Source organism: Bison bison, unplaced genomic scaffold (assembly GCF_000754665.1).
Source record: "Bison bison bison isolate TAMUID 2011002044 unplaced genomic scaffold, Bison_UMD1.0 scf7180017860443, whole genome shotgun sequence".
Taxonomy (NCBI): domain Eukaryota; kingdom Metazoa; phylum Chordata; class Mammalia; order Artiodactyla; family Bovidae; genus Bison; species Bison bison.
In genome coordinates this window covers 3,798,182-3,815,524 of record NW_011491015.1, presented here as the reverse complement: position 1 = coordinate 3,815,524, position 17,343 = coordinate 3,798,182, and the positions used below count along the sequence as shown (strand labels likewise).

Below are 17,343 nucleotides of genomic sequence, written 5' to 3'. Positions count from 1 at the left end.
CTGTTAAAAGCAATTGCTTAGGGAATAATAAGATGAAAAATATGTGGTTAATTTAATATTTTATACTAGTTTATCAATTTTTGATTAAGGATGACATGTTAACATTTAAAATTTTAATTTAAATTTTAAATATGAAATACAAATATAGTAGGAAATCCAAAAATCAATAGGACAGACACTCATGTGCCTGCCCATCCAGATTTAAAAGCTCACACTTTCTGTCATATCTTCCTTAAAATTCTTTTCCTTTAAGAAATTCAAACTCCCCAATAAATATTCATTTTTTTCCTCTTTATGCTCCACCATCTTCAGATGGAATCACTATTTTTGAATCTGGTATTATTTTTTTTTCAGAATGGTTTTATACTTTTTCTATATATATATATAAATATCCATAAATAATCAACTACATTGTCCTTTTCTATTAAAATAAGGGATTTTAATAACAAATACATGGTCATGTTGCACATGTGTGCTCAGTCATCCAACTCCTTGCATGGACTGTAACCCATCAGGCTTTTCTGTCCATAGGATTTTCCAGGCAAGAATACTGAAGTGGGTTGCCATTTCCTACTCCAGGGATCTTCCTGACCTGGGGATCTAACCCAGGTTTCTCGCATCTCCTGCATTGGCAGTGGATTCTTTACCCACCAGTACCACCTGGGAAGCCAATCATGTTATGAGACATCCATGAAATATATGAATCAGAGTGTCTGGTTACTGCAGCCGCGTAAACTGAGTTTGATTATTTGGGGAACTGGAAGGTTGGTCATGACCCACCCTTGAGAACATGTGCTGGCAGGCAGGGAAGCCTTAGGATTTGAGGCTGGAAGACAAGCAAGGAGTATGAGTTTTCAGGTCTCAGGTGAGGGACTCTTGAGAAAGAAAAACATCTGAATAATGCAGACATGGGTTGCCAATTTGTCCCTGTCCAGTGTATGAAGAAGGAGCTTCTTTCAGAGGAAACTTAAGGCACTTTGGTGCCAAGCAGCATTGTTTTGAGGAGTTTTAGAGAGTGCTAATTCCTCCCAACTTTACACGGAATTAAGCAACTCTCTGAAAACCCAGCAATGGCAGTAGCAAGAATCCTTTCAGTAGCTTCGAGGACAGCTGACAACTAACAAAACAAGCCCAAGCATCAGGGAAGAATGGAGTGGCCCATAAGGGTGACTATATCCAACAGCTACTTTATGAGTACAGTTGAGGCTACCTGAGAGTAACCCATGAAATACCTAAGGAAAAAGTTAACTTTTCAAGAGGTGTCCCTGCATTGTGGGTGGAAGGAAAAATAGATGCAAAAATTTCATGTATTTGTTCAATAAATATTGAGTGTGCACCGGCTTTCTGCAGGAACTCTTAGACCCTAGAGATGTGTCTGTATGGAGTTCAGTCATAGGGGCTGTGAGGAAGATAGAACAAGGTCATGTAATAATGAGGTTCTGAGCAAAAGAACATTACATATGGTGACCCAGGAAGGTTTCCTCAACCTGAGCAACGATAATATAAGACACAGAGGAAATCAATCTTGCCAAGCTACAGAGGTAAAGTTTTCCACTCAGAGGGAACAGCAAATCCAGAGGCCTGGGGAAGATAATTTGGTTGCTGTGTTCAAGGAATAGAAAGAAGGTGAGTGTGGTTGAAGGGTATGGAGTGTTTAAGGGGTAAGATACAGGTGACAAGGGTTTTGCGGAGGCAGAAAGATTTCGATTTTACTAAAATTACAAGGGCTATTCTGTTCTAACGTGGAATTTCATGGTATCAATGGCAAAAAATAAAAATAAATTGTTGTGCTCACTTCAGCAGCACATACACTAAAATTGAAACAGTACAGAGATTAGCACGGCCCCTGCGCAAGGATGACACGCAAATTCGTGAAGCGTTCCTTATTTTTGAATGGAGAGAGTAGCGTGGAAACATATACACTACCATATGTCAAATAGACAGCCAATGGGAATTTGCTGTATGACTCGGGGAAGCCAAACCAGGTCTCTGGGACAACCTAGGGGGTTGAGATGGGGTGGGAGATGGGAGGGAGGTTCAGGAGGGAGGGGACATAGGTATATCTATGGCCATTGCCTACTGGCATGCGGCAGAAGCCAACCCCTGAGATGTTCACAGCCAACAATATTGTAAAGCAATGATCCTTCAATTAAGAGTAAGTTTTTAAAAAAGTTTACAGAAAAAGACAAAATAAATAAATTATTAATTAAAGGACTTGTAGTATAGATTTTTTTTTTAAATTACAAGGGTTATTAATGCTAATCAGACTACACAGGTACTAGGCACATTGGAGAAGCCTAGAATGTATTACCTGCTATATAAACAAGTATTTTTACATGCAGAGAATTGCACCTCAACGATAAAGGATTTTCTCTCATGACTGAAGAGCTGAAAGGTCCTAGAATATGGAATCAGGGTTATGGAGCTAGAGCATTTGGGGGTAAATCTGAGCTCCAGCTCTTACTAACCACATGACTTTTTATGGCCTCAATTTTCACAGCTAAAAATGGAAACCACAAATGTAATTTTTTTTTCTTTACCTCACAGAGCTATTGTGAGGAACAGTTAATCATATATAAACATTCTGTAAACAGTTAATTACCTTGAAAAGATATAAATTGTTAAATCCTATGAACATATTTACAGGATATAACAGTTTGGGCATGGATTCTGATGAAATATAGACTTCCCTGGTGGCTCAGATGGTAAAGCATCTGTCTACAATGCAAGAGACCTGGGTTCAATCCCTGGGTCAGGAAGAATCCCTAGAGAAGGAAATGGCAACCGACTCCAGTACTCTTGCCTAGAAAATCCCACGGATGGAAGAGCCTGGTGTCCATGGGGTTGCAAAGAGTCGGACACGACTGTGCAACTTCACTTTCAACTTCACTTTCACTTTCTGATGAAATATATTACATGCTTCTGCTTCAGTAACCACATAGAGTCAACTTATAGTATCCTTGCTAATTTAGAAAATTAATCAGGTAACGCAACTTGGTTTTATTTCCCTCTTAAATAGATTATATCTTATAGTATATTGGCTTTATGATCATGTTTAACCTGAGTTATATAATTTGCAGGCCTCTGGAAATGAATATTTCCAAAACTGAACTCAATATCCATTCATAACAGTCTCACTCTCTCAAGTATTCTTCTATTGGTATTAAACTGTGCACCCATCACCCAAAAGAGAAATAGTTCAACTCCTTCTTTATCCCTATTCTCTGTTAATCACCAAGACCTCTCACTCCTAACTTAGACATATCTCCTAAATTCAGACCCTCCCCTCCCATTTCCATAGACTTATCTTCCCTGGGAGGGAATGGCACCCCACTCCAGTACTCTTGCCTGGAAAATCCCATGGACGGAGGAGCTTGGTAGGCTGCAGTCCATGGGGTCGCTAAGAGTCGGGCACGACTGAACGACTTCACTTTCACTTTTCGCTTTCACGCATTGGAGAAGGAAATGGCAACCCACTCCAGTGTTCTTGCCTGGAGAATCCCAGGGACCGGGGAGCCTGGTGGGCTGCTGTCTATGGGGTCGCACAGAGTCGGACACGACTGAAGTGCCTTAGCAGCAGCAGCAGCATCTTCCCTGGGAATCTCATCAACCAGGTAGAAGACTAACAGTTGATATTTTTCTTAAATACTGCGTCCCGTGCTCTAAGTCCTTTCACAAGCTTCAGATTGCCCCGTGAAGAAGGTACTGCTGTCACCCGCAATTTATAAGTGGAGAAACCTCAGCATGAAGTGTCGAAACATATTTTCCAAGCTCGTGAAGCTAGCAAATGGCAGAGTCGAGACCAGGACCCCAGTGAGTCTGAATCTGGGTCTAAATGCTTATGAGCTTCTAGGTGCTGGGTGTCATGTCACCATGTTCGCACTCCAGACTTCCCCTGCATTGTGTGTGCTCAGTTGGGTCTGACTCTTTGCGGCCCAGGGACTGCAGCCCTCCAGGGTCCTCTGTCCATGGAATTTTCCAGGCAAGAATACTGGAGTACGTCGCCATTTCCTCCTCCATCCCCTACATTCCTGCCACAAGATCTTCCTCCAAAACAGATTTGATCTTGTCATTTCTCTGCTTTTAACAGCATCCTATTACTTCATCATTGCCTTCAGGAGAAACTAATATGAAAAATAAGGTATATTTTTTAACTCAGCCCAATTTATCTTTCCCACCTTATTTTCTGATCCCATACTCAATCCACCATCCTGTAGTTCTGGCACCCTGAGATGTTCACAGCGATTATTTCTAGGCCTCCGTGTCTCTACAAAAGCTATTTTCCTGCTTGGGAAGACACACCTCCACGTCACTGCATGCCATAGTCTGAGTTCAAGACACAGATCCAATGGCATTGATACTGAATCTCAGTTTTATCATTATAGAACAAAGGAACTATAAGGACAAAATGATATATTATGTAAAAACTCTGTAAGAGTAAACTACATGATTGGGTATAATAAGCAAAACTATTCAACTGTAAGATTTTGTAGTTTTTCCCACTGCCTCCAACCAGCCTTAGAAGGAGAAAGAATTCTTCATCTTCCTTTTCTTAGAGTGACTGGGCCAAAATGGGAAGTAGAAAGGAGATACTTAACTGATCTAAATGTCATAGTTTAAAAGGTTTGTGTTGAAAAACGGTGGGATTATTGTGAACCTCTATTTGTCTGTGTAGATTGGTAACAGTAAGAAAGATGAAAAAAGATGAATTTACGATGGTTTGCATGCATTTTATATATTCCCCTTTTCATGTCTTCTCAAGAAAGATTTAAACAGTTCTTTAAATAGTTTTGGGATTGTCCACTGAGATTTCTTTAAAAGCAACGGTGTGTCAATAAAGGATCGTCACACACATGGGATTTTCAAAGCTGTCCCTCCTAGGTACCAGCCCTCCTTTGATTCCAAGAAGAAAAAGGCTCTCTCTTCAGTGCTTCCACTGAACTTTGTTCTTGTATAACTTCTGTATCATAATGACTTGTTTGCATAAGTCACACACACACACACAAACACAATGCTTATCAAGAGTGTCTCAAAGACTAGAATCATGTGCTATTCATCTCTATCTTCCTAATGTCTACCATGGTTCCTAGGCTGGTTGCCTGAAAAGATGTATACTGTAGGACAAGAAAAGGTTAGAATTCAGTAGTTCTAACTTGTTTTTATTAAAAACTTCCATACAGAGAAGTTTTTCATACTCTTGTAGCTCATTTTTTAGTCCTAATAACTTGTCAACAGCAATGCATTACCCAAAAAAAAAAAAAAAAAAAGGAGAGAGAGAAAAGCACTTAATTTAATCAGGAGATGAGAGGTCCGAAGTTTCAAACCCCATCTGCCATCAACCAGGTGGGAGACGAACACAGGTCAGTTCATGCATCTGACCTCCAATCCCTCACTAGCAATGGAGGAATCTGGACTCCACGGTCTACAGATGCTGAAGTTCTAAAATTCAGTGATCCCTTAGCAGTACTCAGCCCCACGTGCCTCCAGGAGGGGTGGGGGACAAAACCGAAACAGAAATTTCCAAGAGGGAGAGGTTTCCACTTCAGGTTTCTGTTTTCCTTGGACCGTTACTGTCACTTCACACTCTCCTCATTGGAAAGTTCTGTTCTTCATACCTGATCAGGTGTCTCAGGAAGAGACAAAGGCCAGAGAAGGTGGAAAATGATTTGCAAAGAAGCCAAAAGGGGAATTCTGTAACTGTGTATTTTTCCACTCCATTCTAATTTAAAACCACTTACAAGTGACAACTCCCAACCCGAGGCAGGTGCTGTGTGGTAGCTCATTACACCCTGGGGACCCCGTGTAAATCTTTTTTTTCCTGAGAACAGCTATTGTCTTCCAAGAAAAAGCTTTTAGCATAATAGCAGGCTGAATAGAACATTGCTCTTGTACGAATATTTTTAAGGGAAAGAACAAGAGAAAGGTATTCTTTAACAGCAGCAAACACAGTCTCTTGTTCTGTACCTCAGGCCCCCTGGAAAGAACAGTGTGTGAGCCATCAGAGGCTATGGCAGACCTGTGAGATTACCTCACCTCCAGACACAGAAGGGTAGACTCTGCTCTTTCAGGTTATAATAAATGCCAGGTAGAGGTGTCTCCAAGGGCAGAAATAGCAGATCTGCCCCCTTCCATTCACCTCTGTTTCTCATCTTCTCACCAGTCCGTGAGTCAGGCAGTCACTGTTCGCTTGGAGAAGGACAGGTTCTAACAAGAGAATGTCATTCTGCCTTGGAAAATTCTCACAGACTTGTTCCCCCCTAAGGTTCTTCTTAAGGATAGTCAAGCCAATGCAGCTCGGGGGCGTGGATGGAGAGATGTCCAAAGGGGAAAAGAATCAGCAAGAAAGTTCCTGAGAAAAACATGAAGCTTCCATCACAGAGATGTGACCCCAAACTAAAAAGGAACTCAACTTTCCCTGGACTGAAATGGTCATTGAAAACGTGAGGGACTTCCCTGGCGGTCCAGTGGTTAAGACTTCGAGTTATCACTGCAGAGGGGGCGCAGGTTCAGTCTCTGATGAGGGAACCAAGATCCCACACACCTCACAGGCAAAAAAGCAAAACATAAATCAGAAGCAATGTCGTAACAGATTCAGTAAAGATTTTTTTAAATGGTCCACATCATAAAAATCTTTAAAAAAGAAAAAAAATAATGTGAGGGGATGGGGGAAATGTGGAGAAAATAGAAAAGCTGACAGAATGACGATGGTCTTCAATAAGCAGTGTGTTTGGATTGTGTGCATTTCTGGGAAATTTCTCAGTGAGGGCAGACCCTAAAGAGGGGGATATTCTGGAACTGTGGGGTAGAGACCTGGGGTCTCCTCTCTGAGAAACCTCTTAACATGGGGCTTCAGGCTGGCTGTATACCCTTAGTGAGGCTTAACTTGGCCATCTGCAAAAGGGAGATAATGACAGCCCTTCCACAAGAGTAGGAAGCCAGGCAGAGGAGTGGCTGAGCCCTCGAAAAGGCAGACCAACTGCCCTTCCTGGTTTTTCATCCACTTTCAATGGGGTTTGAGGAAACAATACTCCCCTCTCCCGAGACTTTTTTTTTTAACCTTCTGAATTGTTCTCTAGTTTTCTTAAATGCAGTATCTTCTCTCAGTTCCAATCCCAAAGCACACATATGCACACACACAAACACACACCACTCCTGAAGAGAACAGTCAAGTCCCCTACATATGAACTCAAGTTGCAAACTTTGAAAAGATGCGAGCGTGGGTTCACATGTCAATCACATAAGTTAGTCCAGGTGTCTGGCGTACATTGTCACCCGCCGTGCCTCCTCTACAAGTGCTGTGTTTCTGTGAACTTTACTATGCGGTCCTGTACAGAGATCAGTACCGCAGTGCTGTGCCAAGTCCCTGCAGTCGTGTCTGACTCTTTGCGACCCTGTGGACCTTCACGTGCCAGGCTCCTCTGCCCATGCGATTCTCCAGGCAAGAATCCTGGAGGTGGTTGTCATGCTCTCCTCCAGGGGATCTGGCAACCCAAATCTAGAACCCGTGTCTCTTACGTCTCCTCATTGGCAGGCAGGTTCTTTACCACTGGTGCCGCCTGGGAGGCTCCTGGAGAAGAGTAGTACAGTATCTTTATTTCAAGCCCAGGATGTCTGGAAGCAAAAAAGTAATGCTTATGTAGCTGGTACCCCTGTACTTTTCAAGGTTCTGTACTGTAAGATTAAAAATGTTAATTTTTTATGTTTGTATTTTATGTATTATTTGTACAGTATTTTTAATGTATTATAGTGCAGTACTATCTGGGCTGGTGGCTCAGACTGTAAAGAATCTGCCTGCAATGCAGGAGATCTGAGTTTGAGAAGATCCCTGGAGAAGAGAATGGCTATTCACTCCAGTATTTTTGGAATTTCCTGGTGGTTCAAATGGTAAAGAATTTGCCTGCCAATGCAGGAGATGCAGGAGATCTGGATTCAATCCTTGGGTCAGGAAGATCCTCTGAAGTAGGAAATGGCAACCCACTCCAGTATTCTTGCCTGGGGAATCCCATGGACAGAGGAGCCTGGTGGCTATAGTCGATGGGGGTCACAAAGAGCGACTGAGCGACCAACACTTTCACTTTCACGGTACTATACAGATGACTGTGTTAGTTGGGTACCTAGGCTAACTTTGTTGGACTTATGACCACGCTCTTAGAATGGAACTCATTCATATGTAGGGGATTTACCATACACAAACTAAAGAAAATATGATTTCTCAACTCTTGGAATATCTGCTAACACACAACGTGTAGAAGGATTTAACTAGGCTAAGTGTAATTATGCCAGAAAATCACTAACCAATGGAGAGTAGTCTCAGAAAGCACCCAAATCCATGTCTGGGATAGATCTTGCCTACCAAACCTACCTCCAGACCAGCTCATCCAATGCCTTCTATTTCAACCTGTCAGAGCCTTTATCCCACCCTCTTAGACTCTGTTCACTCTTCACTGGCTCTCTGCTCTACACGTCCCAAACATCCAGGGTTCATTTGACCTCTGGAATCCTACCAGTTAAGAAGACCCAGACTGCCTAATTCCTCTACGGCTTATCCACTGAGAGTCTCTGATGCTAGAATGAATCATTTATCCTTTTTGTAACAGCTCCCTTTTATTCTCCATTTCTTTTCAAGTCAGTCTCTTCCACACGGCCTCAACGAGAATTTCTCGGAGAACTTCCCTGTTCACTATCACACTGAAAGGGTGGACAGTGACTCTGCTCTCGGGGACCTGCCAGCATTTTGGCTCTGAGGCTTAGATCTCCAGGTCTAAAATGAGCCTTCTCTCTTGGGACCATTGTGAGAAGTCACTCACCCTCAATTCTCAGGAGAGAGATAAAACATATACCAGGCAAATCTGGCTACTTGTTGTTCAGTCACTAAGTCGCGTCTGACTCCTTGTGACCCCATGGACTATAGCCCACCAGGTTCCTCTGTCCATAGGATTTCTCAGACAGTAATACTGGAGTGGGTTGCCATTTCCTTCTCCAGGAGATCTTCTTGACCCAGGGAATGAACTTATGTCTCCTAAATCTGGCTACTACTGAACCCCTGGTGGCTCAGAGGTTAAAGCATCTGCCTGCAATGAGGGAGACCCCAGTTTGATCCCTGGGTCAGGAAGATCCTCTGGAGAAGGAAATGGCAGCCCACTCCAGTATTCTTGCCTGGAGAATCCCATGGAGGAAGGAACCTGGTAGGCTACAGTCCATGGGGTCGCAAAGAGTCGGACACAACTGAGCTACTTCACTTCGCTTTTCACTTTCACTGAACCAAAACTATATTTATCAGGAAAGTAAGGCTAAATGTTTTCAGGAAAATATCTTTTAAAAAAATGCTTTAGAAAAATAAATCAAAGCAAATGAATCCTTCCAGGAAAGACTCTCTGGAGCCCAGAGTCAAGAAAGAATTAAAAGTAACCAATAAATTGTTCTCAACAAGCCCCTGGTCTAGGACTTTAGGTCAGACTATCAGGGAACCAGTCTCCAGTGGGGGGAGGTGTTTTCTCCCTGGGCCCCCATGCTCTCATTTCTTGAACTTCTAAAATGAGACTGAAGTGATAATCCTGCTCAGTGGAAAGAAAGTCTTCTAGTACCCAAAACCTCCTTATGAGGGATGAGAGGCAGCCGCTGAATCTGAAACCAGTCACATCACATTTAAATACAAGTGCAGGCTGAAGCTGGTGACCCAGGCAGGGAGGAAGCAGATAAGACAATTGAAGCCTGCAGGCAGGAAGAGTCCAGAGCTACTGGCTCATTGGCTATTTTCTTGTCCTAAAACAATGTGACACACTGCAGTTCAAAGGAAGTTGTTTTATTTCTGATTTACAGGCATGGTATTGTGTTTTGGAGGGTAGGTGATGTTCATATTCTGCTCTTTACAGTAAAGACCTGTGCTCATGTATATATTGAAAGCTGCTGAACAAATTGTTTCTGCAACCCATCAGGGACTATGAATCCAGCACTGAGGCTCAGGTCATGCAATCTCAGCTCTGTGCTGGGATCTTAAGGGTCTGGAGGGTTATGAATCTTCCTTCCTTCTTTCCTTCCTGCCACAGTGCCTGAAACATCCTCCATGAAAATGTTTACATTGGGTGAGGAGAAGAAAATAAAATTTACTGTGAGCAGGAAGAGGATAATGCATTTACCTGCGGTCAATTTAGTGTGAGTTGCTTTAACAACTAAACTAGCTTCCAATAGTGTGAGGACATAGAATAGGGGAAAGAGGAAGTTCTGGATCAGAGTGGAGCCTGAATGGTGATGTTGAACACCGGTTCTGATGACTGTGTTAGCGCATTTATTGTGCATATGCACCCAGGAGTCAGAAAAAGAAAATCAGGCACCACCATTGACTGTGATATTTAACTTCCCTGAGCCCCACTTACCTCATTTGTACATTAGCCTTTTCATTTTTCAGCTATAGGAACTTAGATTAGGCCTAGGACCAGCTGCTCAACATGAGGGTCCATTGCACAGTGAAAATACAGGGACTCCCCTGCTGGTCCAGTCATTAAGAATCTGGATTCCAATGCCAGGGACGTGGGTTTGGTCCCTGGTCAGGTAACTAAAATCGCACATCGCATGGGACAACTGAGCCCACATGCCACAACCACTGAGCACGAGCACCACAACAAAATGCAATGAAGACCCTGCAAGATGCAATGAAGACCCAACACGGTCAAATAAATAAACTCAAATAAACTTAGAGAAAACTCAAAGCCCCTTTCAGAACTTTTTTCTTAGGATTTTCAAGTTGGAGACTGAAGAGCATTAAACAAAGTTTGAGGCCCTTCTAAGCATGGCATCTGTGCAAATGCCCACTTGACACACCTGTAAAGACAGCCCCCATGGGTCTTTTCTCCTCGGGACTCAGCTCAGTGGTTGTCACTTCCAAGTCAATGATGCCCAAAAGAAGATGAACATCATTCATTTCTGGGTCCTCTCAACACCTGCCCATCTTGAGATGAACAACAGCTGACATGTTAGCACATGTTTAAGAGAGAAAACTCTAAAGATACATGAGACTGATGTAGGAGATAGTTGGGCACCAGGCTGAGCCACTGCATCCAGTCTCCTGTGGACACTTTGAGACAAAATAGCAACAGGAGCATCTGCCCTGATTGGGTGAAAAACAAAGTGACCATATTTTTTTCATATGTCCTGCCAAGCCCCCCAGAAACCTTCACGCTGTAATCCATCTTGGTTGAGAGATGCGTGTGCCACCAGGAAGGACCCTGAGTCAGGCCAAATATGGGCCCAAGCAAGATTACTGGCTAAAGACAAACACAGAAGACTGCCCCCATATAAGCAAACTAAGCCATTCTTATTGGGAGCAGTTCACTCTGAGAATTCGCCCGTGTGCTCTTCCATGCGTGCTATGTACTTGATCACTCATCTGTGTCCAGCTGTTTGTGACCCCATGAACTATCGCCCACCAGGCTCCTCTCTCCATGGGATTTCCCAGGCAAGAATACTGGAGCGCTTGTATATTTTGGAAATTAATCCTTTGTCAGTTATTTCATTTGCTATTATTTTCTCCCATTCTGAAGGTTGTCTTTTCACCTTGCTTATAGTTTCCTTTGATGTACAAAAGCACATGAAAAGATGCTCAGCATCACTCATTATTAGAGAAATGCAAATCAAAACCACAATGAGATATCACCTCACACGGGTCAGAATGGCCATCATCAAAAAGTCTACAAACAATAAAAGCTATAGAGGGTGTGGAGGAAAGGGAACGCTCTTGCACTGTTGGTGGGAATGTAAATTGATATAGCCACTATAGGAGATGGTATGGAGATTCCTTAAGAATCTAGGAATAGAACAACCATATGACCCAGGAATCCTATTCCTAGGCATATACCCTGGGGAAACCAAAATTGAAAAGACACATGGATCCCACTGTTCACTGCAGCACTATTCACAAAAGCTAGAACATGAAAGCAGCCTAGGTGTCCGTCAACAGATGAATGGATAAAGAAGTTGTGGTATATGTACACAATGGAATATTACTGAGCCATACAAAGGAATGCATTTGAATCAGTTCTGATGAGGCAGATGACTTAGAACCTATTATACAAAGTGAAGTGAGTCAGAAAGAGAAAGATAAATAAATACCATATTCTAATACACACATACAGAATCTAGAAAAAATGGTACTGAAGAATTTATTTACAGGGCAGCAGTGAAGAAACAGACATAGAGAATAGACTTATGGACATGGGGAGAGGGGAGGAGAGGCTGAGATGCATGGAAAGGGTAACATGGAAACTTTCATTACCATATATAATATAGATAGCCAACAGGAATTTGCTGTACGGGTCAGGAAACTCAAACAACCTGTATCAACCTAGAGGCTCTGTATCAACCTAGAGCGGGTGGGATGGGGAGGGAGATGGGAGGGAGTTTCAAAAGGGAGGGGGAATATATGTACACCTATGGCTGATTCACATTGAGGTTTGATAGAAAAAACAAACTTCTGTAAAACAATTATCCTTCAATAAAAACAATTTTTAATAATTATTAAAAAAAAAGAATACCAGAGTGGGTTGCCATTTCCTCCACGTGTACTTTGATTTTGATAAACACTTTATCTCTTTCACAATATCGCTCTCTATTGAATTATTTCTTTAAAGAAGACGGGGACCAAGGTCCTGCTTCCAGCCATCCCCACCCCCCAACAATAGTATACATGTATTATTACCAACCTTAGATCCCAAGCAGAAATGAGTCTCCATTGATTCATATGAACATGTGATAAGAAATATTTTCTCATTTTTTTTAACTGAACTATTTGGAAGTGTCAAATTACTTAGGGGCTTTCACTGTGTGTCAGTGGCACGAGTGGTAAAGAACCTGCCTGCCAATGCAGGAGATATAAGAGACACGGGTTTGACCCCTGGGTCAGGAAGATCCCCTGGAGGAGGAAACAGCAACCCACTCCAGTATTCTTGCCTGGAGAATTCCACAGACAGAAGAGCCTGGTGGGCTCTAGGCCATAGGGTCTCAAGGAGTTGGGCATAATTGCAGCAACTGAGCAAGCAAGCACTGTGTTTCAAGTCCTTTCCTTAAAGGGAGAACGATCTCTGTGGTTATAATATCAACAAAAGTACCATTGTCAGTGTAAATAAAGATGCAAGCGCAGAGGCAACTCTATGTTATAATTACACATTGGGTACCTCTCAGCTCCTATCTAGAAACTGAGCCTGCAAAATGCAGACATACAAAGATCCACTTTCTTAAATAAATAATTGCTCTCTGAAGGTTGCCTGGAAGGATTACTGTCTCTAACTTCCATGAACTGCTCATCTGCAAGGGAAGAAAGTGGTAACTGTTAGAGAAACTGCTCTTAAATGCATGAACCACATCAGAGAACTTTTGGAAAATCCCTTATTATTCATTAAAGCATGTTATGGCCTTATTAATTCAGATGGGATAATCGGTTGTTGATTAGCCAGACAGTTAAGCATTCATTGTCAGATGCTGATGGGGTGTGAGAAATTACATTTCCTATCCACCAAAGATTCACCTGAATGCAGTTAGCACCTCATCAGGTAAGGCTGCCTCTTTAGGGGATAAATTAGCTGGATTTTTATTCCCCAGCCTTTTCTTTCATTTCCCAAACTTTTCCATATTGCAAAGCATGCCTCATTCTGTTTGGTTTTCCTTGCTTTTGTCTGAGGTTGAAAACTATGCCAGGAGGAGCCAACTTTAAAAGCTGGTGGGTTACAAAGAAAATCACATCTGTGCTCAGGATTCTAACATGAAATGGGTGTTGCGTGTGTGTGTGCATGTACATCTCTGTGTGTGCCTGTGTGCTTTGGTTTGGTTTTACAACTCTTGGCTAGAGCCTACTCCATACTTTTAGTTCTTCAGATCCAAACTGTATCCAGGTCATTCAGGGACTTATTGAGCCAGCTCTCCAAGACTCAGCTTCTTTTATTTCCAAACTGTGACTGACCATGAGGGTAGTATAACAGCAATAAGCATGGTGAGAAAAGTCCCTGGATTAGAGGTCAGAAAATGTTGATTCATTTTCCTGTTCCGGTTCTGTTTTAGGAGAACTGACTGTCACTTTTAAACTGCTCTCAATTTCAACAAGTCATTTCATCTCTCTGACAATATGCAATTAATTTTTTTCTCCCTATGATAACAGAGCAACACTGATATTTAAGCTCCAATACTTTGGCCACCTGATGCGAAGAGCTGACTCACTGGAAAAGACCCTGATGCTGAGAAAGATTGCGGGCAGGAGGAAAGGGGATGACAGAGGATGAGATGGTTGGATGGCATCCCAGACTCAGTGGACAAGAGTTTGAGCAAACTCTGGGGGATAGTGAAGGAGGGAAACCTGGCGTGCTGCAGTCCAAGGGGTCACAAAGAGTTGGACATGACTTAGCAACTGACCAACAAAACAAAGCAAGAAGAGTTGGGGTGTATTATTTCTACAAAGGTAGACCAGTACCCAACCCTTTGTGGAATTTCTGACCTCAAAGGGACAGAGGGCTTCCAAGACTAAGAGGAGCTCCCCGACCACCGTCACCACCAAATCTTCAAAGAAGGTATGTGATTACTCACGGAACTGCTCCAGGTGGTCAGCACTGTTAGACTCCGGCATGGCTGTGATGGTCACCAACGGACAGGAATTTCCTCCTAGCGTCTGGCAGAGAACCTCCTGTCGGAAGTAGACCTGCTTGTGGTTCACACTTTTTTCCAGAATATCAAGGTGAGTCTGGGGCATAAATGAAAGGAAAGTGTATTTTAAGATTTTTGATAATAACAATAGGTGAAAGCAGCAATAACGCTTATATTCCTCTAACTCCTGGTAGTTTAGAAGTATTTTTGTTAACCTAATCCATCCGACAGGCTCAGTGGTAAAGAATCTGCCTGCCAATGCAGGAGATGTAGGTTCAGTCTCTGGGTTGGGAAAATCCCCTGGAGAAGGCAATGGCAACCCACTTCAGTATTCTTGCCTGGGAAATCCTATGGACAGAGCAGCCTGGCAGGCTATGGTCCATGGGGGTCACAAAAGAGTTGGAGAGGACTTAGCAACTAAAACAAACAGATCTGCCTGACACAGGGCATCAAGTCATTTAGAAGCAGGACTGTTACTGCTCGCTGGAAGAAGTTCAGTGAGGCTGAACAGGAAACATCATTCCTGCCTGTGTCTGCACAATAGAGTATCTGATTTCAAGCTGCACTGACAGCAAAAGAGGAGGAGCATACAGCACTCTTCCCGTGACAATGACATGTAAAGAACACTGTTATCACAAAGACAGAGTACACGCAAGACGCTTGGGAACGTGAGACAGAGCTTCAGTGGTGCACATGACTAGATTTAAGCAATACGAGGAGGGCTGGGAGCGTATGGAAGGAAAATAGAAAGCAATCGATTCAGGGAAAATGTTAAGTGAAGAAAACTGGTAACAAATGATTTTCCCTACTGTACCCTACCTTTGGGCTTCCCTGGTGTCTCAGTGGTAAAGAATCCACCTGCCAATGCAGGAGATGTGGGTTCAATCTCTAGGCTGTGAAAATTACCGGGAGAAAGAAATGGCAACCCACTGCAGTATTCTTGCCTGGGAAATCCCATGGACAGAAGAGCCTGGCGGGTTACAGACCATAGGGTCATGAAGAGTCAAATACAACTTCAGTTCAGTTCAGTCGCTCAGTCGTGTCCGACTCTTTGCGACCCCATGAATCACAGCACACCAGGCCTCCCTGTCCTTCACCAACTCCCGGAGTTCACTCAGACTCACGTCCATCGAGTGGGTGATGCCATCCAGCCATCTTATCCTCTGTCGTCCCCTTCTTCTCCTGCCCCCAATCCCTCCCAGCATCAGAGTCTTTTCCAATGAGTCAACTCTTCGCATCAGGTGACCAAAGTACTGGAGTATCAGCTTTAGCATCATTCCTTCCAAAGAAATCCCAGATTAGCGACTAAACAACAACAAAGGATGTCCGTGCTCCAAACTGCAGACCCTGACAATATGTTACCTTACATGGCAAAAGGGACTTTGCAGATATATTTAAGATTTAAGTCTATTTGAGATGGGGAGGTGATCCTGCATTAACCAGTTGGGGCCAAACTATTAATATATAAATCACAAGTGCTTAAAAGCAGAGAACTTTCCCCAGCCACAAAGGACCAGAACCACATGCTAAGAACTCAGGCTTCCATGCTGGCTTTGAAGGTGGAGGAAAGAGGTCAAAAGCTGAGGAATGTGGTGTCTTCTAAAAGCCAGCAAAGGCAAGGAAATGGATTCTCCTCCACTATCCTCCAGAAGGAATACAGACCCAATACGTTGATTTTTTTGATCTCTGGTTTCTCTGCCTTTTCTAAAACCAGCTTGAACATCTGGAAGTTCACAGTTCACGTATTTCTGAAACCTGGCTTGGAGAATTTTGAGTAGTACTTTACTAGCGTGTGAGATGAGTGCAATTGTGCGGTAGTTTGAGCATTTTTTGGCATTGCCTTTCTTTGGGATTGGAATGAAAACTGACCTTTTCCAGTCCTGTGGTCACTGCTGAGATTTCCAAATTGGCTGGCATATTGAGTGCAGTACTTTCACAGCATCATCTTTTAGGATTTGAAATAGCTCTATCACCTCCACTAGCTTTGTTCGTAGTGATGCTTCCTAAGGCCCACTTGACTTCACATTCCAGGATGTCTGGCTCTAGGTGAGTGATCACACCATCATGATTATCTTGGTCCTGAAGATCTTTTTTGTACAGATCTTCTGTGTATTCTTGCCACCTCTTCTTAATATCCTCTGCTTCTCTTAGGTCCATACCATTTCTGTCCTTTATTGTGTCCATCTTTGCATGAAATGTTCCCTTGGTATCTCTAATTTTCTTGAAGAGATCTCTAGTCTTTCCCATTCTATTGTTTTCCTCTTTCTTTGCACTGATCACTGAGGAAGGCTTTCTTATCTCTCCTTGCTATTCTTTGAAACTCTGCACTCAGATGCTTATATCTTTCCTGTTCCCCTTTGCTTTTCACATCTCTTTTTCCAAAGCTATTTGTAAGGCCTCCTCAGACAGCCATTTTGCTTTTTTGTATTTCTTTTTCTTGGATATGGTCTTGATTCCTGTCTCCTGTACAATGTCACAAACCTCTGCCCGTAGTTCATCAGGCACTCTGTCTATCAGATCTAGGCCCTTAAATCTATTTCTCACTTCCACTGTATAGTCATAAGGGATTTGATTTAGGTCATACCTAAATGGTCTAGTGGTTTTCCCTACTTTCTTCAATTTAAGTCTGAATTTGGCTATAAAGAGTTCATGATCTGAGCCACAGTCAGCTCCCGGTCTTGTTTTTGCTGACTGCATAGAGCTTCTCCATCTTTGGCTGCA

The 17,343-nt window shown here is 42.8% G+C and overlaps 1 protein-coding gene across 2 annotated transcripts in view; it reads right to left on the bottom strand.

The window, feature by feature from the left end:
- Positions 1-17,343, bottom strand: part of AGBL1 (ATP/GTP binding protein-like 1) — a 920,262-nt gene that overhangs the window by 685,788 nt on the left and 217,131 nt on the right. For both annotated transcript variants that reach the window (XM_010832175.1, XM_010832176.1), the window contains one exon: positions 14,566-14,719. In XM_010832175.1, the coding sequence (XP_010830477.1) occupies positions 14,566-14,719 (154 nt within the window). The remainder of the gene's footprint in view (positions 1-14,565; positions 14,720-17,343) is intronic.